We start from the raw sequence: 25,537 nt of genomic DNA, 5'->3' as shown, positions 1-25,537 counted from the left end.
CTGGTGGGAGTCTGTGGACATTATGGTTCTGGTCCAAATCAATTATAACACAATACCTGCCCTTTGGAAGCTTTCAATTTAGACCTTTTGGAATTACTGGCTTTAAACGGTTTTCTGTTTTCTATGTGTGGGTGTGTACACTCAGGTACTCATACTATTATGTGTACCAGTGTGCGATTTATAAACCTTGAGAGAGATGGTGTGTGGAGATCAAGGAAAATTTAGCCAGAAAAGGTACGCCTTGTCTTTCAAGTTAAGCTCTGTATTAGGGTCAGTGAGTTTTGTCCCACTTTGACGACAGAGTGAGGTCCCTCCTTTTTCTCCTGTTTATTTGAAGGTTTCCAGAGGCCTCAGTAGGTAAACCAGTCCTGCAATGTTCTATAGTACACGGTTTGGAGAAAATATCCATACATAGCAAAATATATTATGATCTCTCTAACATACCCATGACTGGATGAGGAATGTGCTATCCATTAGCCATGAAGGTACAAATATGTTTGTTTGTGTGTGTGTGTGTGTGTGTGTGTGTGTGTGTGTGCAACCTGCAAACAATTACAGGGAGTGCTCCCAAATGACCATGCAGTCATTTTCCCAAATAACTACACCTCTGTGCATGTGTGTGTGTGTGTGTGTGTGTGTGCATGCAGGTCAGTGCATGTGTGCGTGCGCGCATGTTACATGAATGCGTTGTAATTCTCCAGCTTACAGTATCGTGTTGCTCATCCTCATCATGTGGTTTTCTCTAAATGGGATTTCTTGTTTTGAGTGACACAGTCTTCAGCCGTAGATAACAAACACTGTGTAATGCCATGTCCAAAGGAAGTGTGATCCTCTCTGCTAATCCCTAATCTCTTATATGCTTCCTCTTGTACATACAGTACGCTACACATGTACATCAATTACGTGTTTCCAGAGCCTCATGTAATATGATTGGCCTAGTTTTATCTGGACACAGATGGGACCTACAGTTTGAGCCAGTTTTATTAATGAGGCAGGCTGACTGAGTCGTAACTGACTGATGAGAGCCACATTCAAGTAGAGGGGAGGTGATACAGTCTGTTTCCTGTACTGGTATTTGAGGACAAATTAAATGACACCAGTGGTGATTTAATGTCTAAAATGCACATTTGAAGTGTGCGCGTGTGTGTGTGTGTGTGTATGCAAAAGAGCTATACAACTTGGTTTTCTGGTGGCCTTAGTTAATAAACAGTCTGCTGGCATCATCTGCTGGATACTTTTGAGTCATTATTTATTTCTTTTCATTCCAAAAGTTGTCACTAGAGAGCACTGTTTCACTACAAACGTATCCAGCACGATCTGTTTTGAAGACAACACAGAGAAATATCTGTGTTGTCTTCATTTCTTTTGAAATCACCTGCGGCAGTGAAAGAAGTACCAGCATAGTTGCTTAACTAGTAACAGTGCAAAAATACCAATAATACAAATCAAAGTCTTGTGTAAATGTCTGCTTAATGCACAAATATTTTCATCATATATGACTTGAAGTAGGCTATTAATAAACTGTGCACTGAAGGGAAAAGGTTTTGCGACTTATATGTTATATATGTATATTATATTATTTGTTTATCAGTTCTGATTCATCAACGTGTTTGTAGCATTTTGGAGCTGTATGTCACATATGTGTATAATACTACTTTTTAGAAAGTATTAATCTTGCTGTACAGACCTAAATCTGGTTACAGAAACCAAATAACACATTTTATTCTAGATTCCCCATATCTCTTTTGTTTTTATGATTACATTTTTTTTTGCAGTTTATTTAAACCATTTGATGCACTGGTTTAATCATTAACAGTGAGTTCTAATTTCAAGTTTAAACACAGGTCTCTTAAAAGTAAAATCTGAACTGGTGACCACAGCAGTAGTAGTCGAGCAAAAAGCACACTATTAAATAAATAGAATAAAATGCACAGATATAATAAAACCTCCAAATTGGTGATGAGAATTTGTACTTAGTTACTTCTTACTAATGATTGTTTAGTTTTGATCTGCTCCAAAATCAAATATTTGTTTGTCTTTGTTTCTTTTTTCCTGTTTTTGTTGAACTCATTCATCTAAAGTGATTTACAAAGAAGCCGATGGAAAAACAGATCACCCTCTGATGGTTTCAGAAGAGTGCAAAGTGTTTATTTTGGCCTGAAATATAAAGATCAACATTGAATAGATTAGAAAATAAGGATGTTTATTTATTTTTTCTAAAATTAAATCTGAGCCCCAACCCCCTCAGGAAAAAGAAGAAATAAAGTTTTAAGAAATGTATCTGATGGAAGACTAAGAAAAATGATGAAAACATACATAAAAAAATTAGTTTGAGCTCATATTTGTGTGCTTTTGATGAGTACATTTAAATGGACTCACACCAGATTAAATGCAGTTTTTTAGGGGCTTTATTTAACGTGATTGCTCAGTTTCAAGTCCAACCTGAAAACCACTGGGCATTTCTTTGCCCTCTGCATGGAAAACTGTAGCTAATGGAAGAAAAAAGTCAAGCAGAACAGCTACGCTTGCTTACGTGTTGGGTAATGGATATTTGCGCATGAGAGGACGTGGACTACATTAGCTATGGCCAAAACAGAAGTGTGGGTGACTTAATTAGCATCAGGAAATGAAGCAGTGGTGATAGTGGTAGCTGGTCTTTTCGCAAGTGTTGGTAATAGTTCTTTGTTATTTCAGTTGAACCAGTTGAATATAGAGCTGACTGGTTTTTTAATACTGTGTTGAAACAACCATGAGCCTTGACAATACTGATAAAAGTACAGCTGAAATTTGAAAATAAAGAAAAAAGTCCAGTAATTTATATTATTTACCTGTTTAAAACTGGTTTTAGTCAGATTAAAATGCTATAAACACAAATAGGTGTTTTGGACTTTCCAAACTTCCTGATTAGAAATAACTTTAATGACTTTCCCTCTTACCTGTAATTTCTTTTAGCAGACTTCCTGTCATGTGCCTAAAGCGATTCATGTTAGTTGAATGAGAGGATGTGAAATTCCCATTGCTGGCTGTTGAGGTCAAAAGGGACTTCAGACTGTAAAACCCACTTGCCACAGGATAATCCATGAAAACGCTCAGCAGCCCAATGTTTTTTAATGCCTTCTGATTCAGCAAGAGCAGCCGAAAGCAGCAAGGTCAGCGTGTGAAATTATGCATTTGTAATGCGCTCTGAAAACACTGAAATGCACCTGGGACTCGATGGCCTCATTGTTTTGTCTGTGCGGTGAACGATGACTGGATTAGTGTGTATAAGTAGTACAAGTAGTGAGATGTGGTGGACAGTAGTGTGTAAAACAGTTTTTTCCGCTCACACGGTTTTCATATGTTCCAGCATGTTTTATTTCAGTGGAAAAACAGCAGGAAGCCAAAGGTATAAAGTGCAGTAAGAATTATTGATGTCAGTAACACTGTCATAAGAAATACTGAAATAAATAACAAAATATATTTACACAATTAAAAAAAACAAAAACAACTTTTTCCAGTTTGAGTGTACCAATCTGTCTCAGGATATAGAATGATACCAGCTGTGGTAGGTGCATTTCTAACTTTCTAAACGTGAGAATAATGAACTATTGCTATAAGAAGATAACACAGTGTTTCCTTACAAAAGACATATCATGTCACAGTGGTTAAAAGTGTATGAAAATAAGTCAGCCCTTCCAATCAATCAGGCACAGAAGTCACACAAAATAACACACCTGCACGTGCACACACACACACAAACCAAACAGGCAGGCACAACTCCACTCAAGTATAACGTCAGGGAAATTACCTCATAGCTGTTCCAGCTAGCTGGCTCAGAATCACAGTTTTTCATAATGTTTCCATGACACTGTGGTTTACATTGCTAAAATATAGCATTTTCAAAATATGACTGCAACCATGTGATGCCAGCAACACATTTAGCTTTCCTCTGAATGTACAAAGTGAACTTTTCAACAGTACCAACAACACATTTATGCATGTGGTTTGAGTCCTGGTAGTGCAGCGAGTCCAGCGCAATATGCCAAGAGGCAGGAGAGTCAGTTAAATTTCACAGATGGATTTGTGCCTTTATCCCTGACACAGAACATCAGTCTCAAACTGCAGCAGCTGTCCCATGAAAGCCAGGTTTGGCGAGATGACGTGACGCCGCTGCTTGACGAAGTCGAACGCCTCATCCAGCCGGACACGTTGAGTGTGCATGAGGTAGGCCAGACAGATGGTGGCTGAGCGGGATATACCTGCCTGACAGTGCACCAGCACCCTTCCACCGCTCTGCTTCACCGAGTCTATATGTGGAAACGGAAGAGAAAGAGACAAAAACAGGAAGAGCAATCAGCATACCGTGCTTCATTTCACATCGGCGGTAATGTTTTACGAACAGACAGCACAGAAAGTTGGGCTAAACGAGCTGTCACCCCGGAAATGAGCGTTCAGTCACTAGTCACTGCTATAATGGAAGTTCCTTTAAATCAAATTCCACCTTCCCCTGAACTCAACTGTAGAAGGAAAGCTGGTCAAAACAAGCTCATAAAAACTATCAGGTGTTAATAAACTCTTTCATCAAGCTTAAGCTCCATAATCCAGTTGTTTTGTAACCAGATCATTAATGATTACATTGTTGGTCCCCAAGTGTGGGACTGAAAATGGATTATGGAGTTTAAGGTGCTTAAAATTTTATAGGTTTTTATTAAAAAATACAAAGGGGAGGCTTATTTAACATGGATTTAATTTTCTAAGTGGGCCTTCTATCTTTGTTGGAGTTTGGACTGACATTTCTGTGAGCAAACACTGGACTGGACTCTCATTTCAGAGGTTACATACTAACACAGTTTGGAAATACTCACCAATGAATGCAATTGCGGCAGAAAAGCAGGCTCTGATGTCTGCAGCCAGTGTGTCCTCCACAGTGAGTCGCAGGTACTGAAACTCCCCTTCATAGAAGTTGGGACAGGTGGAGGACACGTTGAGCACAGCTGTGATGCCGGCTGCAGCCAGAGTCTCTCTGCGGGATGAGTGGATGGCACTGCCCAAAAACAAGAAAGGTAGCAGCTCCACGGGACCATCCTGCAATTTGACAACAAAAACAATCACTAAACTGTTTCGTCTCGTCTTGTCTGTGGCTTTTCATCACACAAAAAACAAAACAAACAATCAAAAACGTTTTAATTGTAATATTCTGTTTTTAAATATTAATAACTTTTAGCTCACCTGATCATACGCGGGTGTCCTCCGGCCTGTCACTTTTGGCTCTGGCTCCACTGCGCAGTGATTGATGGTTGAAGTGTAGCAAAGCTCCGGATAGGCCTCAGAAAATGCCCCAAATCCACCTAAACAGAGGTCACATTAGTATGAGGTTAGCAGTAAGCTTTCAACACGTCCTCTTTAAATGTATGATCTGTGCCAAATAACAACAATGCTGTTATAAACATGAACTCTATTTAGAATTTTTTTAAACGTTTATCGTTTTGGTTGTATCGAAACACTTTTCGATCAAATCGATCATGATTGCATGGATGATCGTTAACGACTTAGTAATTCATTAAAAAACACGTCAACAACAATTTTATTAAACTATTTAAAAATAAATATATATGCTTTTAAATGGATTTAAACCGTGTGATGCTTTTTACCTTGCAGAAAGCAGATCTGCGTGTGAACTTCGTTTTGCAGGGCGGTGAGCAGCATCTGAGACACGCTCTCCGCCTTCAACTCGGCCATGGAGCTGCTTCTCTCATCCACCACCACCACTGGGGAGAACTCCCCACTCTGGAGCCGGGCCCTGAGCGTCTTGTCCGGAATGAGCCACTCCAGAGCCACCACTGAACTCTTGGATCTACGACGCAGCATGGCGTTCCAGTTCACGTTTCGGGACTCGCAGATGTGCGCCAAGGAAAAGTCGAGAAACGGTCTGCAGTCCAGCACCACGCACCCTGCAGAGGTGTACTGTTCCCGGGGAGTCCTAAGTATGTGAACCAACTCGTTGCCAGTTATTTCCAAAGGTTCGTTGATTGGATTCATTGTTGAAAAGTAGTTGAAAGTTAAGTTAAAAATAATAAATTGTACAAAATAGTCAGTTTAGACAGGTAAAAAGAAAATCCCTAAAATTATAATATATAAGTTGTATCAAGTTTAGATGCAAAAAAATTTTCAAAGTAAAAGACTTAATATTGTGAGTTCTTGTTGAACTCTCCTGCAGGCCGGTTACAATCGGCTCTAGGTTCATAGTTTCACTTGTTCATTGATAACGGCTGCGCGGTAGGCGGGGTCGGCGCCACCCCGCCTATTTTCCACAGTAGGAACAACGTCAGAGGCGGAACGACCATATTTGGTCTGGCCGGCACTCCTCATATGGACACTGACGTCAAGCCTCATTTTCCTACCGCGCACGTGGTCGGAGTTTGGGGTTATCCCGTGTTTTTATGTGGAATGACGTTATACTGAGAGCTAAAACCCTCCCTACCCGGTCGAAACGCCTGCCTTCAGCGGAAAGACTGAAGGCTGAGTGTTTTTTTTTCGGCGTAGATTAATCCCGCACCACCGTGTTTTTCTGTTGTAGGTCCATGCTGCAAACATAAAATGTCAGCACTGACAATGTTTTTATTCTGCTGGAAAATTTAAAGCTGCTCTGTGGAGTATTTAAAAAAGCATAACTAAAATCTCTGCTGCACTGCAGACACGAAAAGCACAGACATTTTATTAATTAATTATGATTCAGGCGTGTGGTAGTTATGGATTACAGTGCATGGATTTCTTTTTTTGCAAAGGGGCATTGGGAAAAGTAGGTTATTAAACACAGACCTATCCACTTCTGATGTCCAGTGTGTTTTATTTCAAGTATGATACAAGAAGTAAATGTTTATGAGAAATTCGCAACTGCATTTTAAAAGGTCAGGTAGTTTCCTCAAACTGCATTTATTTTAGCTGCGTCTGTGGTGTGCAATGAGAAACATGTGGGATTAACTCTGAATAAGCACTAACCATATTCATCACAAAATAGCACACAATAAATTTTTAATAGGTGAATGGCGGTGGATGGAATGACACAAAGGAAAAGACATGATGCACTTCAGTTACGAGAAACTTTTACTCAGAAAATACAGGACTATCCACAAGTTTCAAGTCTGCCCTCATTATATAAAACTGCTTTGCTCCCAGGGAGTTAGAATTTCTTGAAGCAATGTAATAACAAATTCTTGTAATAATGTAATAATGCTTTAAAGTGGTGTAGTGGGCTGGTTCGGAAGACTTTCTGGAGGCCTTTCAAAGTTTTTCTTTGAACATTGGCTGCTTTTTTCACTTCTTTTTTATGTCCTTATACCTGAACGGCTTGACATTCACCTATGAATCATTCAAGCACAAAAGGCACCTGACTCAAAGGATATGTAGACCCGTATTATGTCTACACATAACAGGAAACTCAGCAAAAAAACAACAACTTTAGGTCTTGCCATTAGGCACTTTGGTTTTAGATTTTACATCAGGTTTCCCTGATGTATAAATCATGGCAATCCTTCTGGCACTTAAGCGCGTACACTATATTACTCCGTTTGTGTCTAGGGACCCAATCCTTGGGGTGGACCAATTTTTGGCACAACTTATTTTGGGGTCAACAATTTATTAAACAATATTTTTCAGGTTCCAGAGTAGTGGTAACAGGTTCATGTCAAGCATGGCAGACAGCAACTACAGTATGTCATGAAGTGTATCTTTGATGCATGAGCTGGAAAAATATATATTTTTTGAAGATTTATTATTTACTTTCCATAAATAAATAACAGAAACTTATAAGAAAGAGGATATGGATTTTACCATTTTTAAGCCAAAATTGTCCTCCTTGTGTCCTGGGGGTTAGAACGGGTTCTCCACCAACTGGAAGGTCGGGGGATTGATCTCAGACTCCTCCAGTCCACATGATGAAGTATGAGTGTGAGTGTGTGAGTGTTAGAGAGCACTTAGGTATATATAAAATGCTGCATGAATGTGTGTGTGTGAATCGATGAGTGAGACTAGACTACATAAAAAACAGTCCATTTTTTTGATTTATGTTTGCACGTTTCAATAACCCATTCCCAATTTTTCTAACAAATCATGAAGAGATGAGAGATAATTCATGACTTTTGCACAGTATTGTATCTTTAAAAAAATGACATATTGTCAGACTTACAGTAACTTAAAAGCATTGTGATCAACAAGAGAAGTCACAAATTAGATGGAAGTCTTAGCAGAAACCTTTCAGACTACTATAGAAAAAAAGTGCCACCTCTCAATTTGAAATATAAAACAATTTATTTTCCTTTTAAAGTTAAATTTCAAATATCACACAGTGCAAACTCTTTGTTTGGGGGACTGAGCAGCAGACTGATGGTATTCATGGTGAATGGTTACAGTTAAGTTACCATGTTGGTGACTTCAAAGCCTCCTTCATGTTGTGTGTTGGGGGGGGGGGGGGGGGGGGGGGGAACCTAAACGAACTCTGGATTTTGTGTTCTGTATTTGTCATTATCTCAGCAGTCTGAAGTACATGAGCGTAATTGTGGGCTCAAGATCTATTAATATCTACACGTCAATATGATGAGAAGTGAATGTGTTTGCCACTTTTGGTCAGATCTGATCACACCATTCAAACACATTAACCTCATAACAAACAATAGCTAGTAATTAATCATAGGATTTTACATATTTAGTTGTGAATATTTAACTACTGATAAGCACCCAAGCACTAAAGCCAAGTTTTAGGAGTATTTTCTGATGCTTTTATTAAATTATTTTCCAATAAAAGTTGTTATGGCAGTGAAGACAACAATCTTGAGGTCATTCCACAACTATAGGTCACTGATGTGAAAGTATATTCTATGTGTAGTGTGGGACGGTTTTTATCACGAGGTGTAATCTGACGTCTTTGTCCTCGTTTCCTCATAACCCACATTAAAAATCAGTCTGCCTTCCCACAGATCTCTCCCACTCAAACCTCTGACTCCACTTTCTTCTTGTTCCTACTTCCCTCTTCGCCCTCCCCTGTGGCTGCCTGCTGCTCTTCCAGAAGTGCTCACACTTTGTCATTCCCTCTCCCTGCTGAGGCTGCAATTTCAGTCCACAGCAGTATATGCACACAAACACTCAAACTGCACACTTCATCATGGCTGTCAGTGAAGTCGCTGAGCATGCATTTACAGTAGCCTCAGACTGCATATTAGGTTAAAAACACACACATATAAACCCACGTAGTTGTAAGATTGTGACGCGACTATCTCTGCGTGAGGGTGTCTTAAAGATTTTTTTTCAGCTTTCGCCCCCATGTCAGTGAGCCAGACAGGAAACAACACCACACATACATCCTGTCACTATCCAGACAGACCACAGCCTCTCTCTTTTTCAGCCTCCGCGCACACACCCCCTCACACTGTTGCGACCTTTGTTTCATTTGCCTTTGCTCATAACCCAAGCCAGCTTTCAGTGATTAAAATGCGCTCATCAGGAATTACCCTGAAAACCTGAGCAACGATTCACCGGTGACTTCCAATTGGCAGTGACTCATACAATATCAACTGATTGCTTTCATTTTTAAACCTTTCACTTACTTTTCTTTGTTACCAGTCATGATCTCATGTGACACAATGGCAAAAGACAGGTGTGAATTTGCTGCTGTTGTTGATGATTCCTTAGCGCCTTTACACAGGAAATTTGGTTTCACACCAACATCCCTTCGTATGCGCACAACAAGACAAGAAGGCAGTCAGAAGCAGCTAAATGATACGTGACGGACGTCGAGCACTGGCGTTGAGATCATGACCGAGCCTGTGTGAAGAGTAAACAGACTATATTTGAAACCAAAGCAGCTGATATCATCAAGTGTGGCAGAAAACAGAATGACTAAAACATGAGTAATAATGCAAATGCTAAAAAAAAGGGGGCTTTTGACCTTATTGTGTACTTCTGAATGAACAGATGAGTAACTAAACATTAGTTGAATCTTTGATGAAAACGTCTGCTCCTGGCTTTAGCCCCCTCCTTCCTCACAAGGGGATTATCCAGGATTAATTGGATGGCTGTGGTTAGTAATCTCTGAAAAACACTGCAATCAGGGAGATTTATCTCATCCCTGATTCCTCTCATAAACGCCCACGTGATAACAACATCGCTTCATTCAGGGGGAACGAGAGAAACATAACTGTCTTCCAGTGAGCTGTTGCTTAATGTCGAGGGGTTTCTGGGGAATTTCTGCATTTCTGAGTTCAGCTGTGTTGTATAGTCTGGTTTTGTTAATCCGCAAACTTGTTTCTTGGCTGACATCACTTCGCTTGATTCCTTTTTCGCGTCTTTCAAACATGACACCCATGTCATGTTTTGCCTCACTTGCATGTCGCCAAAATGTATTCTCACTTCCACGTGATTTCTAGAAATGACATGGCACTTTCTGCTGGGAAATTTATTTCACTGCAAAACAAAACGCCAAACCTGAAGTGAAGAAAAACCTTCCTGTTATTAAAGTGTGTTTTTACTGTACTGAGTTCAGTTATCACATCATGTTTTCGGTCCCGTTTTCCTCCTTCTTCCTTCTCCTCAGTTCTGTTGCTGTTCTTTGCTGATTCATCATCACGCTACAAGAAAGGATTACACACGAAGCGATTTAGTTTCTTTTTTAATTGCTTTTTTGTTTTTAGATTGTGAAGACAGAACTACCCATTACCACGCAGAACTTGAGGTGGAAATCTAAGTTAACACCTGCTGCTAAGGTGCCGTCATCACTTCCTGGAAGAAGTGACGACACTTTCAGAGAAAACAACTTATCGGCGTAATTCACTTCAAATGTAAACAATGACCTTATTTACGTAGACTGATATTGCACATGGGATCGCTTAACAAATTATAATTCAGTCCTCAAACTGCACTCGAGCACGGCCAGTCCCTTTGACTTGCATTATTCAGTTTGTCGTGCTCTGACTGTTCTGTGCTACCTTTTTCACCTCCACCCTTCCTGCAAACCTCTTGTCCCCTCTTTCTCCCCTCCACCCACTGGCTGTGTCTCACCTCAGGACAACTGCGAGTCCTACGCTCGCTGTCAGAGTCAAAGCCGTAACCACAGCGATGAGTGGCACAAGCAAGGCCTCCGTAGGCTGAAAAGGTGAGTAGCTGTCTCCATGAGGCAGGGAGGGCAGAGTGACTAAAGGCCAGTGAGTCTGGTGAGGCGACGATATGACTGTGAAGAAGGAGGAGAAGAAGAAATTTCCCTTGAAATTACAGTAAAGGCGGCTGGATTTGCCAGCTTTTGTCTGTTAATTTATGTACCAACCATCACTTTGCAATTTTACATTTTCTTACTTTGTTCTTTTTGTGTACTTAAACATTTACATTGCTAAGTGTCATTACACTAATGTATTATAGTATTAAAAATGGCATCAGCAGTTAATTCAAGTGTATTGACAAATAACACTACATTACTGTACCAAACTGTACCTGAATTTTCACAAAAAACTGCTGTGGTATAAGAATGAAAGCGTTTTGCAATTCTGTGGAAGTCCATAAAGAAAAAAAAAAGAAACAAGAATGCAGTAAAAAAAATACGAGGAAGTCCCAAGATTAAAGAGAAGAATATTACAGAAACAACAAACAAGTGTAATTAAAAAAAGCCCCAAAATACAGATAGTTTTAGCACTTTTCTGAACATGCAGTAAAGTTGTTTCTTTTATAATTTACTTCTTTATTTGTTGTGTCTTAAATGACCTTTAAATTTATTTTTAGCAGCCCTCAGACCAGAATACTAAAATCTGTGACATTTACTGAGGTAAGAGACAACAGCCAACAACATTCTGTGTAAATTATTAGAACTAGATGTATATTAATTCAAGTTTAGCAACTCAGAATGTACTTAATGGTCAGTTCTATTTAATACAGCATATCTAACTGCTGGGATAGGCTCCAGCACCTGGCGAGCCCCTAAACTGGAAAAGCAGAATAAAATAGATGAGTTAATGGATGGCTGGATGTATGTGTACCGGTGAGTGGGAAAGTGGCTTGATAGAAGATGGTCCCATTTTGGGCTTGCAGGGAGCAGCGGTATGTTCCTTCTTCATCCAAACGCAGTTGATTCAAGACAATAGATGAGTCTTCTGTCACTACCAAGACACTGAAGTCACTTTCATTCATCTGTGTTTACAAATTAGGAAGGAATAGTTTCAAGTTAGGGGTGTAAAACCGTCAGACAGTAAATATGTATGATACTGTGGAGCTGAATATGGAAAGAAACCTAATACAGAGACTACAGATGAATGCAGATACTTCAAAATGTATCTATATTGAAGTATTTAGGTGTCTTAATGTTTGTGCCTTCATTTGTCATCAGTGATGGCAATGAGACCTTATCAGTCTCTGATGCTCCTGGCACCCAGGAGTAGTGGTACTCCGGTCTACCCAATAGAAGACGGTGCCACGGAAGAAAACAATTCAACAAAGCCTGGCCTCCTTCCTCAGCCTGCACCGGATACTCTGGACAAAGGTTGAGAGGAGGGAGAAAGTGGGATCCTCCATTTGTCTGAATCAGGATTACTTGAATAATCTTTTTCATTAGTGTCTCACATGGACAGGCAGCAGCAGTCACTCGCGTAAGCACACATTTATACACTCGTGACATCATATATCTTTGCACTCTAAAGAACGGTGCAGTCCCAACACATAGGAATGACTCCTCCTAATCCACTCATGCATTAACACGAGAACAAATAAATTAAAATATACCACCACAGTCCTGTTGTCCAGTCGGAGAGGGACAGATGTATACTTTGTAGCGGCAAGAGACGCAATCCATTACTCTTCTAATTAGAAGCCCTGATAATGACACACAAACACACCCTCTAAAATAAATACTACATGGATATAAAATGATGTATAGCAACACAGAGAAAAAAAAATCATGCATAATACAGTTAATATATATTGCACTTATGTAAAAGGGGTTTTAGAAACTTATTTACAACAAACACATAACACACATTACAGAATAGACACATAGGCAAAACTACAGTACGGATGACCTAAAACAGCAGATAACAACAAGTACAAAATAGAAAAAGGATATTTGAAAAGTATAAAGGGTGGAAGACTGAAGTTTAACATCAGGAAAAAAAAGGCAGGGAAACCTGATAAAAATAAAAATAAAGCCAGTAGGAAAACAGAAATGAAAACACTTAGAAACACTTTCCATTACAAGTGTTTGAAATCAGTTCAAAATACTTTATTGTAATGGAAAGTGGGGGGGACATAACTAGAGACCTAACAGCCCCCCAGAGTGAGATGGAAATAGTGAGCACCCCCCCACACACACACACCTTACTTACTTTTCATGCCATTTCGTGCCATTAATAAACAATAGTAATTGTATGCTATAGGATTAGTCCCCAGACTGTGGGAGCAGGTCATATGATCTCAAAATGACCAATAAATGATTTGTATGAGTTTGATTTTATGAAGTTTGCTGATATTCGCTTTTGTAATTTTTTTTTGCAGTCTTCTGGAGTCGATCCCAGCTGTCATTGAGTGAGAGTTGGGTATTTCTGGGAGAGGTTGTCTGGTTGTCGCAGGGCTAACCCAAAGATGAACAACCATTCATGCTCACATTTACACCTACAGTCAATGAAGAATCACCAGTTAATCTAACATGCATGTCTTTGGACTGTAGCGGGAAGGCGGAGTCCCAGAGGGAACTTCCAAAAGCACAGGAAGAACATGTTAACTCCACACAGAAAGTCCCAAACTCCCTGATGGACTAAAACTCGGGACTTTCAAGCGATGGTGCTAACCTTTCTAGCCTACATATACTGAACATTAAATTGGTCCTGGTACTGATCCCTATGAGACCACACATTTTTCTGGAAAGTATGCAAATCAAACACCAAAATAAATAAATAAATGAAAAGTCATTGGTTTGTCAAATGACAGCAAAAAACATTTTACAGTTGTCTCACGTCTCTCGATCAAAGTTTTACGGTCCACTGTCACTGGAAAAATCTGTATGAGTCACTCTTAAAAGATCATTTGTCACAGTCTCAGTACTTACCACATATGTTGGGGCATAATTCTGAGGGAAAGAAAAAAAAGATAATAAATGATCTGAAACTAATGCATGTTTTTCACAGCGATGACTTACAAAAAGTTTATTGCCTCATACTTTGCAGAACCCCGACTGTTATGCAAATTACCACTGGGGACGAAAGCATCCAGATGTTTCTCTAAAATCTTCCTGCCTTTCTCCATGATCTGAACAGCTTCAAATGTTATAGATCCTTAAAAGACATTTTAACATGTTAATACTTTCAGTGATGATATAATGAAAAGTAATAATGGCCTTCTACATGTTGGAGTGTTTGGGTGCGTTTACAGCTACTGTTTATTTCTGAGTGGAAAGAATAAGAATGATAGATTGTTTTTTTGTTTCTCACCAGTGAGCTTGGTTTTCAAGAAGCGATCAAATTCACTCTGGTATTCAGTTTTGGCTCTGTATAGAGTAGTGGGATCTAAGCAAAAAAAAACAGTGCTATTTGGTTTATTTTGATCATTTTAACTGCCTTACACTTATATTTTAGTTTATTTATAAGTATTTATAAATTTATATCTTTGGCCTGACATTATCGGAAGAGAAGAACTACAATATAACAGTTTCCTGATCTCACCAATGACCCCCTTTCGTTCCTGACTGGTCTCTATGTAGGTCACATAGGCTTGGTCACAAATACTTTGCAAGTCGAGCTGGTCTTGCAGAGTGGGAGCAGACAAGATGAAGTCCTCGTGCATCATTCGGATGCTGCGGTCGCACTGCAGACAGGCCCTGGCTGCAGTGACACAGCAGAGCAGGGACACCAGCATCAATGGCATCTTCCCTCTGCAGCTGAGTTTTCCTGCAGCAGAATGAGTCACTTTGGCTCCAGTGAAAGCTTCTGAAACACAGCTGCCAAACATCATTGTCCCTGTCATCACCATTTCATCTGTTGCTCTTATTGAAATGGTACTTTTACAATTACTGCTGCTGTCATACTATTACTCCTATCACATTTTCTGCTGTTTTCCTTTAACCATGATTTGGCATAGTGTTTGAACCATTCTGGCTATTTCTTTAAAATAAAAATAAATTGATGAATATGTCCTTAATAATATGAGAAATTAAAATAATTTTTGTTGATCGCCTGGCCAATTATTCATTAGATTAATCAGTTTAAAATAAAACTGTGAAAAGCACCTTCGAGCTTCACTAAAACCCCGACTAACAATCAAAGCCAAAGAGATTTAGCATAGTAAGACAAAGAATATCAGCATCATCACACATACAGTCATATGAAAAAGAAAGATTTCACGTGAAACTATCCAGTCCTGTGGGAAACTAAGTATACCCCATGAGTCAATAGCTTGTAGAACCACCTCAACAATAACTTGAAGTATTTGTTTTCTGTATGACTTTTTCTGCCTCTCAAATCATTGTGGAGGAATTTTTGTCCCACGCTTCTTTACAACAGTGCTTTCATTGAGGTTTGTGGGCATTTGTTAGCTCTTTTAAGCTCTTTTAAGCCACAGCATTTCAGTCTGGACTTTGCATGTCATTGCAACACCTTGCAATAGTCTATATCTTTTTTTGTCCCTCTGTTATAAATGCTGGATCCTAGACTGAACGGAGCTGAGCACGATCACCACACACAATTAAGTGGAACTGTGGTAAGGTACCAATTTGGAGTCCATGTCTTGTCCTAGCTTTTAAAAAAATAAAGCACAAAAAATGAAAACCTTGATTCTTTTTCAGCCCTTCTGTTGGAGATTTGCTGCTGTGCTTGGGATCATTGTCCTTTTGCATGACCCAGTTTTGGGCAAGCTTTAGCTATCGGACAGATGACTCTAGAATACTTTGGTATACAGAGGAGTTCATGCTTGACTAAATGACTGTAAGGTGCCCAGGGCAAAACAGCCATACATCATTTCATTTCATTTATTCATTTATAAAGCACATTTAATAACAACAGGGCGTTGACCAAAGTGCTGTACAACATAACAATTAAACAGTGACATTAACAACAACTGATAATTAAAAACAGATTAGGATAAAAGAATTGGTAACGCTCCTACAGTTTCGAAAGCCAGAGTAAAAAAATATGTTTTAAGATGCGATTTAAAAAGAGTAACAGTTGGGGCCTTTCTAATGTGGAGAGGTAGATCGTTCCACATTTTCGGTGCCACACCTGCAAATGCCCGATCTCCTCTATGAACCATCCTAGACTTATGTAAAGTAAGGAGTAGGTGATCACTTGATCGAAGGGCTCTAGAGGGCGTATACAGCTGCACAAGGTCAGACAAATAGTCCGGTGCCTGGCCATTTAGCACTTTATAAGTTAAAAGTAAGATTTTGAATTTAATTCTAAAACGCATTGGATGAATTAATTTGTTTCTCAAATGTAAGTTTGCTATCCAAGAGAACCCCCAGGTTTTTTACGTGCGTTTTAACAGCACATGTTAGGTTACATAAGTCCAAATCTGGGGCATTGAAATTACAGCTTGGTCCAAAAATAATTACCTCTGTTTTATCCTCGTTGAAGGTAAGAAAGTTTGAGGCCATCCAGGTTTTAACTTCGTCGAGACATTTGACTAACGATTCCATGGGCGTAGAGGTGTTTTTATTAAACCGAAGATAAATCTGGTGTCATCGGCATATGAGTGAAAGCAGATGTTATGTTTCCTAAAGATTAGGCCTAGGGGCAACATATAGATTGAAAAAAGAATTGGGCCTAATACGGATCCCTGCGGGACACCACAAGTAAAAGGAGCTGGGGAAGAAATAAAATCATCAAGGCTCACAGAAAAAGTCCTCTTGGAGAGGTACGACCTAAACCATTCCAAGGGGATACCTTTGATACCCCTCCTTCGCCATTCTTGGTAGCTGGTACGAGGTGCTTGTGCTGATATGTCGTGTTTTGGTTTTCATTAAACATGGCGCAGTGCATTATGGCCAAACATCTCCATTTTGGTGTTATTTGTCTTTGGACATGCTGTGTGCTCCCATATTCTTTTTAGAGATGGGGCTTTCACCTGGCAACCCTTCTACAGAAGTCACCTTGTTCAGTCTTCTTCTAATTGTGCTGCCATGAACTCTAACATTTAACATGCTACAGTCTGACATTTAGCCCTTGAGCTCTTTGTAGTTTCTCTGAGTTTCTCTTGCTTCGGTGTCCAATCCTATGAAGGTTGAAGCATTGTGTTACGTATCTGAATGCTCCAAACTGCTAAACATTCTGCTTCCTTAGAGGTGCTCCCACTTCCTGCTGCTCAATTAATCAAGTGTTACTTAACCTCTTAATTCCTAAGGAAGCAGTAACATGCACTTCGCTTTTCCACAGGAATGCCTACAATTCTTTTCTATTCACATGACTGTGAAAAGAAATATCCATTAAACAAAGAATAACTTGCAAAATAAATAATTTTAATTCAAATTGTTTCAGGTTAACCACAGCCTTACTAAGCTGTACATTACATTAAGAGTCACCTTTAAAGTCACTTGACTTCTAACCACTTAATAGACAAGCTCCATTTTCATTCTGTGGGCTGTTTTGAAGGTCATACACTGGGCTGGATCCTTCTGACTGGGTGTAGGGAAGCTGCATTTTCTTTCTTAAATAGAAAAATTCAAGTGCCGTCTTGTCTGACCTTGCCCTGCTGTGCTAAACTACATCCCTAGATGCATCACAGGAGATGCATATATTTTTAAGCCTCTGCCTAGTACCTTCTCTATTCTTTATTATTAATATCATTTGATTTTCTCCAGGGAATATGCAGGAAATAAGGAATCAATGACTGAATACTTAAATTTCACAATACTTAAATTTCACAATTCTCTTACAAAATTGTAGTTACATAGAAATGGTTTGAGATTTCTGTTGGGTTTTTTTCATGGTGTCAGTTTCAACTGCCTTTTTTTCCTGTTTTGTGTATAAAATTTGGTCTTGCTTAGAGTTTACTGTCTATGACCTCTGCCTGGAAATAAAGTCAAGGGTTGTTTTGAGTTTTATCTTTGCCTTCTCCCTTAAAGCAACCATTCCTTTGTGTCTGTTACTCTGTGTCTCCTAATTGTTTGGATTTCAGAGGCAGGTCAACATTTAAATAAATCAGAGTTAAATTTTACCTCTGCTACTTCTTTATAAACATTTTACTTTAGCTAGCCTACTAGTCAAATAGTAATCTAGTAGATTTTCACACTGGTGGTACAGCAGTCAGGCTATACAATAATATTATTATTCCAACTGAACTTCATGTACATATAAAAAAAAGGAAAATTTTGGTTTATTTTACCAAATATAATATTATTATTCCAACTGAACTTCATGTACATATAAAAAAAAGGAAAATTTTGGTTTATTTGACCAAATATAATATTTTAGCTTTTTTGTAGACAATTTTTCTCATTTATGTTTTTCTATTTTTCTTTTTTTCCCTGTCCCTTGCGCTGCTGTAACGACAGAATTTCGCCAGTGTGGTATTAAATAAAATATATGTCTACATCTCTAGTTCTCAGTTCATAGTAAACTTAAAAACATTTAGAACATCAAAGAACTCACGGATATAAAAATAAGACAAGAGTCGACTACTTCGCCATGGTCGTGTCGTTCAGCTGCCCTGCTATTCATAGCTTGTTGCTGTCACCCAGCGGTAGAAAACCTCTTACAGCCACAATAACATTATTGTTCGCTCTCGATGATCTCACCTCTGTGGTCTGTTCGGGAAGTGAGGCAGTGTACTCCAGTTGTTGTTGTCACAGGGTCGAAGACGGTAATCTGTGGTTACAAACAACCATCGTAAAAAAAAAAAAAAATACAAAATACTAATAATAACAATAACCCCCCCCCCAATCCTCACACACATTCACTACAAGTTGAATGAGACGTTTGAGATTTGAATTGTTTCCACGGACAACGCTAGCACCAACGATTTGGTAAGGAAAATATAATAATTTAAAAGTAACGTTAACGATAGTCAAAATAACCCCTTCATTTTGCCTTTCTCTTGTGCGTTTCACATTGTTCGCAGCCAGCAATAAACAAATTTGAAGCTGTTTTTTGGCTCTGTGACGATATTGTTCTCACACTACATTTCCCAGAATCCTTCCGCGCTAACTTGTACACGAATGACAGATCGATGGACAAACCAGCTTCGCATTCGCTCCGTTTGGGTGGGACTACGCCTCTGTCGCTGCACCGCAGGCTTCCGCGCGCACAGACGTTGACCCCGGAGTGTGGTCAGATGTGGAGGTAAGGTGAATGTATTTTTGTGGTCGCAGCTTTATTAAGAGCAGTTAAAATGTTTTGTATGTGACACAACGTTTTTTTGCGTGTTACTGTCATGGCGATTATAGCTTTTAATTGTGAGCACGGTCTTCTGAATCAGTTCGTGAATACTGGTAGAGCGAGTTACTGTTACGGCAATATCCCAACTCGGCGTCAACGGCCGAGTCGAGTGAGTGTTTGTTGGGGATCGATCAGATATCGGAAGTGTTTGATTAGTTGGTTACACGCCAGCTTGACACGGGCGTGGATAGATAACGTAAACATACACGTCGTTGGACGGCGTCTGTGTCCACTGGGATCCTTTCAGAAAGTCAGATGACGACGTTTTCAGTGTTTGTTGTAATTTAGGTATTTGCCTTGAACAGTTCGTAGTCACTGTGTAGTTAATGTGCATGTTTTTAGAAACCCCTGCATAACCTGCAGTATGGAGCCTGTTGTACTGCACCGGGCCCTGTGGCCTAATTTAAAATGTTATACGTTTCATTCCGATAGCCATTAAAGATTAATATGATTTCAGCCCACAGTTTCAAGACTAATTGCTAGGTTTCTTAAAAAGCACTGATTATCTCTAACATTTTAAGACTGGTCTGCCTTCATTGTTAAGTTCCCTTAATAGAATAAATTGATTTATAATGGATCCCAAGTTGAGCTTTCTCAACTTAATTCTACATTTGAGCAATGGTACAGTTTTGTCAGTAATTACATAGAAATGAGGAACAGGATCTTCACTGGAGCGAAAGCTGACATATAGAGGAAAATGTTTCCCTGTGTCTGGAATATTTTTGCAAGATTTCGGTTCCTCCTTGCGATACTGGCATTAAATAGCATCACAATAAAAGAAGGATGTGGAGCTGAAGGATAATGTTTACCTGTGGGGAAGTTAAGTATGGTTCTGCTGGTGATGACTGCATTCTTATCAATCTGAAAACTGTGGGCTTGCTGCACTACAGCTGTTTGAGGGCTATTATTTACTCATCCCAAAGGTGCTCTTACCTGAGGTAAATGTAACTGAATCCTGCTGACTTGGTGTCTGCGCTTCCTCTGATCACAGCCTGTTTTTACAGTTTTGCTGGCTCTCTCACCATGAGTGCCTGTGCAGAGCCTGGATACCTGCCATTTACCAGATTAAAAGCCCAGTGCTCTCTCTCGCTCTCTCTCTGCTGGATGCTGTTGAACTATGCTATAATAATAAAAGCAAGTGTAGAGACAGTACAGGGCCAATACAGTAATGCTACACAAAAACAGTGTTCAGTGACAGACAATTCAAGGTAAAACAGTAACCCCTTATGCTCAAAATTGTCATCTTTAGCCTGTAACTATGCTGCTGATTGGTTGTGACTGCATCCAGATGTGATTTCTAAAACCCTGAAAGACGACTATTGTGCTTTTGAATTCTTTATTGCACATATTTCTAAATGTTGTTGTTCTTTGGGAGGTATTATTTTGATGGCATGTTTTTTGTGTACTTGTCTCTGTGAGGGAAGTGTTATTGCATCTAAATTTAAATCCTGATTGCAGTGAGTTCTTCCATAATGATATTGCCCCCATCCATGAGGCAAAATCAGGTCACTAAGACGGTTTGATTGGTGTGAAAATTATGCCTTTGCAGCATGAACTAATATTTTTAATGCATCACTAAGACATTTTTGTTTTTTTTCCTGTCTACAGCGCTTTTAAGCTAACATCAGCAGTGATGGATGGATGGATGGATGGATGGATGGATGGATGGATGGATGGCCAGTGTGATGAAGTCTGCGGTAGACTGATCAATATTTATGTCCTGCCCTCATTTACTTGTTATTCTTTTAGCACTTTAACTTGATTTAGCTTCCATTCATTATTTGATGTGATGATGATATTAATGGTGTTTTATTTCTATTGTTTTTTTGGGTTTCTTTTACACTTGTTGTGGTTTAAACTAACATCTGTCTGTCTGCCTCACAGGAGCAGATATATCAGCCCTTTTTCAGAAATGGAGACATTCCTAAAGATTGGCAGGTAGACATCAGTTTTCCCTTAACTCCCACAGCTGCCAGTGCACAGATTTATATTTCTGTTTCAAAAGCTCTGACAGCAAGTTAAGTACAGCTGTCCATTCCTGCCACTCTTCTTCCAACCCGCACGCCTTCAGCATGTATCAAATAGTGCCGGTGGCTCCTGGGGAGCAGCAGATGGCTGGGGGACCCGGAGGCTCCCCACTTAAGAAGAAACTTTCTCATGAAGGTCGGCCACTGGTGATGGCAAGTATGTTGGGCTGTGTGCTGGTGCTAGCTGCTGTGGTCGCCTGGTGCTATTACTCAGTGTCGCTTCGTAAAACCCAGTTGTTCAAGACAGCGTTGTTAGACCTGAACAAGGATGGTTTTATTATTCACAACCAAGCTGGGGCTGTTGTCTTCACTATGGCATTCAGGTGGGTTCATATTATTGATTATTTTTAAATTAATAATTGGTAATTTGCTGATTTTTGTCTTTTTTGGACTTGTTGTCTATGCTTTTAATGCTTAGGAAACTGTACAGAGAATCATCTGTGTTTTTGTTTCCTTTAACAAGATACATTTTGATTAATAATTTAATTATTTGAATTGCCTGATTGCCTACTAGTCATGGTTATTTTAATGAACTAAAACTAAAGCAAAACCTAAAACTGACCTTGTTAAATAAAATAGAAATAAATACTACACTTTAAAAAAACTGTAATTAAACTGATTTTATGAACTTGGAAAACTAACTAAAAGTTAAAATAAGTTTTGGCATTTTAATTTGCTAAAATTTGTTATTACGCCTTTACAGATTTTTTTTTTTAAATTTGTGCCTTTTGCATATGCCCTACATTCAGTCACTATTTAAAAGACTAAAACTAATAAAAACTAAAGCTAAACATTTTTAAACAATAAAAGATGAATTACAAAATTTGAAATTAGAATTAGAAAATACAAAACTAAAATAACTCTGCTACTTATAAGGGTAATAAATATGACTAGTTATAATTTTATCTTACAGCTGAGATAAGGACCAAAGGAATGTCTGTGCAATCCAAATCAAGACACTCCACAAACACTTCTCTTGTGAAACTAAGTCCCAGCAAATCGTGGACTCATTGCCTTTGTAACTTCTGTTGGTCTTGACAGAGTTCTTCTTCTTTGTATCTGCTTTAAGTCTGCCTGTCTGCAGTGTTTGGATGGATGATGAAAAATCAGACGAGACAGACACATGATTACACCCTTAGGGAAGACTGTAATAGATGTGTCCTTTGCCAGCAGAGTTCATACCGACAGAAATAGCTATAGAACAATCACTCCACAGACAACTAGAACAACGGAATAGAACTTACAACATTTTCTTTGTTGTTGCACTACTACTAATTTGTTTTAAAACACAAATAATATCAACTGTGTTTAACTGGCCCCTTTGTTTTCTTTCTTTTAAACACCTAATCTTAGGTCTGGTACTCTGGATGTGGACTCTTGCTCAAAGGAGGGAGATATTCTGAGCTGCACTCAGTCGGATTCTGGCAAGCTCAACTTTTTTATCCAAACAGTTCGTCCAAAGGACACGGTGATCTGTTATCGGGTTCGCTGGGAGGAGCTGCAGAATAAGCACTTGGTAGAGCATGTCATGGCCTATAATGACTCTCATTGGTATGGAGGGGCAGAGACGGCAACACAGTACTGGCCTATCAGATTTCAGGGAGAAGAGGAACCACAACCTTTCATCGCAAGTGACGTCTACTCCAATCGAAATGCTTTTGGAGGAATTCTAGAGCGGTACTGGCTGTCATCAAATGCAACTGCCATTAAGATTAACGACTCAGTACCGTTTCATTTGGGCTGGTCAGAGAAGAACAGGACACTGAGGTTCCAGGCCCGGTACCAGGACTCTCCCTTCAGACCACTAGAAAGACAGCAGACCTTTCCTGAACTCAGTTATAGAGTCTGTGTGGGGTCAGATGTCACCTCTATTCACAAGTACATGGTGAGTGTAATTATGCTGGATATTTGACAAATATTTAATAATGTTAAAAGCTGCCAATTTAAAGTGTAGTGGATATATACTCAGATGTACAACAAATAACTGGACCAGAAACACTTGTCCCATCCTGCATATGCATTTTTAATTTAATACTACTGCCATTAATTCTTTGTTCCCCTGCAGAGCAGGTTTAATCTTTAACATTCCAGAAAATATACTTAGGTTGGGGAAATGACTCTTTGATTTACTGTTGAATTTAAGTGTCTGTTCACTTCCAAAGAAATGGAAATCCTCTAATTTTTATTGTAGTTCATTTTTAATGGAGAGAGACAGAATATCAATCAAAACCCCAGAAAAAAGGACATTACATCAAATTTACAGACTAAATTGATTTGCTTGTCATTGAGTGAAAAAGGTATTTAATCTCCTACAACCCAGCCTGAAGTCACAGTTACAGATACTCCTGATCTCAACTCACTATGTGTATAAAGCACACCTGTCCACAGAATCAATTTCTTCTCTTCCAACCTGTCCACCACCATGGGCGAGACCAAAGAGTTCTCAAAGGCTTTCAAAGATTGTTGACCTACGAAAGGCTGGTATAAGTTACAGTAGGAAGCTTGGGGAGAAGTTTACAACTGTTGGTGCAATTGGAAAAAGTATAAAATGACCATCAATGTCCTCAGCATGGAGATTTTGCCTCATGGGCGAGGACTATCATAAGAGAGGTGATGGATCACCTCAAAGCTGTGATCTGTCACCACTGGCAACACACTATGCTATAATGGATTGAAATCTTGAAGCGCCCGCAAGGTCACCTGGTCAAGAACGCAAATGTACAGGATCATCTCAAGTTTTGTAAGTGAACATCTAAATGATTGAGAGAAGGCCTGGGCGAATGCACAGTGGTCAGATGAAACTAAAATCAAGCTCTCTGGCATCAACTTTACATGTCTGGGTTTGGAGGAAGAGAGATACTGGGTATGACCCAAAGAGTAGCATTCCCTACGTGAAGCATGGAGGTGGAAAGATTATGCTATGAGGCTGTTTTTCTTCTGAGAATATAGGACAACTCCATCACATTGAGGGGCCAATGGATAGGGCCATGTACTGTAAAATCTTGGATGAGAACCTACTTCCCTCAGCCAGGATACTTCGTATGGGTTGTGGATGGGTCTTCCAACATAGCATCAAGATAAAGATAGTGTGGCGAAAGAAGTACAAAACGTCAAGATTCGGCGTGGCCAGTCTTAGACTTTAATTCTATTAAAAAATTTGTGGACGGAGCTGAAGCTTCGAGTTGCCAAGTGAAGGCCAAGAAACCTAAAATATTAAGAGTGTTTCTGTAAAGATGAGTGGGCCAAAATCCCTCCTGAGATGTGTGCAAACCTGGTGAATGATGACATGACAGTGCTTTGGAGGGTTTCTCCTCCAAATACTAAGTCATATTTTTCTTGGGTATTAAGTACTTATTTCACTCTGTAACCTGCAAATCAATTTATAACTTTTATGCAGTGATTTTTTTTCAGGTTTTTTCTTTGTAAGAGAGCAAACTTATGAATTAATAATGATTTCCCCAATTGTAAATGCTTTCTTAATGAGGATATCAATATTATAATCTTATAGTGTGTTTGTAAAATCTTTAGAAAAAGTCTAAAAATTGACTTATGTAGTTGGTTATTTCTTGACACGGAAAGCTGAAATTCTCAAGCTGTAAGGGACCAAGCAACCCCTAAGCTAATTTATCTGGTTATTGTAAGGATGCCAGTAGGCATATTTCCTTACACTTGTTTAATCAAGCACAAAGCCTGTGCAGGCTTGAATGAAAGACAATAACCACACATTTAAAAACATCTCAAATCACTTACTTCATGTTCTTTTCTTTTCTTTTTCCCCCCTAATCATTCATGTTCTTTTCTCAGGTGCGCCGGTATTTCACAAAGCCTATCAAAGTCCCATCTGCTGATTTGTTCAAAAAACCAGTGTGGTCCACATGGGCTATCTACAAGACCGCTGTAACTCAGGAGAAGCTGCTGCGCTATGCCGCTGACATTACTAGGCATGGCTTCAACTGCTCCCATCTGGAGCTGGATGACCGCTACACAGCAGATTACGGAGAGTTTGACTTTGACCCGCAGAAGTTCCCCAATGCAAGCGGCATGTTTGACAAACTAAGAGAGGGCGGCTTTCAAGTTACACTCTGGACGCACCCTTTTATCAACTATGACTCCATAAATTTTGGTGCAGCTGTGGAGAAAGAG

General features: G+C 39.3%; 3 protein-coding genes across 4 annotated transcripts in view; 1 reads left to right on the top strand and 2 right to left on the bottom strand.

The window, feature by feature from the left end:
* Positions 1 to 3,499: 3,499 nt before the first annotated feature.
* Positions 3,500 to 6,199, bottom strand: dusp2 (dual specificity phosphatase 2). The gene is made up of 4 exons (XM_085368489.1): positions 5,631 to 6,199; positions 5,209 to 5,327; positions 4,845 to 5,064; positions 3,500 to 4,286 (listed from the first exon to the last, which is right to left on the bottom strand). Exons 1-4 carry the CDS (start codon positions 6,016 to 6,018, stop codon positions 4,069 to 4,071), a joined length of 945 nt encoding a protein of 314 aa, XP_085224615.1. The 5' UTR covers positions 6,019 to 6,199; the 3' UTR covers positions 3,500 to 4,068.
* Positions 6,200 to 10,516: 4,317 nt separating this feature from the next.
* On the bottom strand, positions 10,517 to 14,865 carry izumo1 (izumo sperm-egg fusion 1). The gene is made up of 9 exons (XM_085368488.1): positions 14,664 to 14,865; positions 14,433 to 14,507; positions 14,193 to 14,276; positions 14,051 to 14,071; positions 12,733 to 12,822; positions 12,356 to 12,483; positions 11,994 to 12,144; positions 11,029 to 11,197; positions 10,517 to 10,598 (listed from the first exon to the last, which is right to left on the bottom strand). Exons 1-9 carry the CDS (start codon positions 14,863 to 14,865, stop codon positions 10,517 to 10,519), a joined length of 1,002 nt encoding a protein of 333 aa, XP_085224614.1.
* A 4,293-nt stretch (positions 14,866 to 19,158) lies between these two features.
* The window catches only part of LOC146621484 (alpha-galactosidase MYORG-like), a 15,358-nt gene continuing 8,979 nt past the window's right edge, over positions 19,159 to 25,537 (top strand). The window contains exons 1-5 of one of the 2 annotated variants that reach the window (XM_085367425.1): positions 19,159 to 19,271; positions 21,252 to 21,305; positions 21,439 to 21,717; positions 22,748 to 23,279; positions 25,199 to 25,537. The exon at positions 25,199 to 25,537 is cut by the window's right edge and continues 466 nt beyond it. In XM_085367425.1, the coding sequence (XP_085223551.1) occupies positions 19,159 to 19,271; positions 21,252 to 21,305; positions 21,439 to 21,717; positions 22,748 to 23,279; positions 25,199 to 25,537 (1,317 nt within the window). Of the gene's footprint in view, positions 19,277 to 21,251; positions 21,718 to 22,747; positions 23,280 to 25,198 lie in introns of both variants that reach the window. The other variant, XM_085367426.1, reaches the window with a different exon arrangement.

Source organism: Diplotaxodon limnothrissa, linkage group LG12, assembly GCF_057381915.1.
Source record: "Diplotaxodon limnothrissa isolate DT_005_m linkage group LG12, D_limnothrissa_male_GT1.1, whole genome shotgun sequence".
NCBI lineage: Eukaryota > Metazoa > Chordata > Actinopteri > Cichliformes > Cichlidae > Diplotaxodon > Diplotaxodon limnothrissa.
The sequence above is the reverse complement of the archived record's forward strand: the minus strand, read 5'-3'. Positions and strand labels throughout refer to the sequence as shown.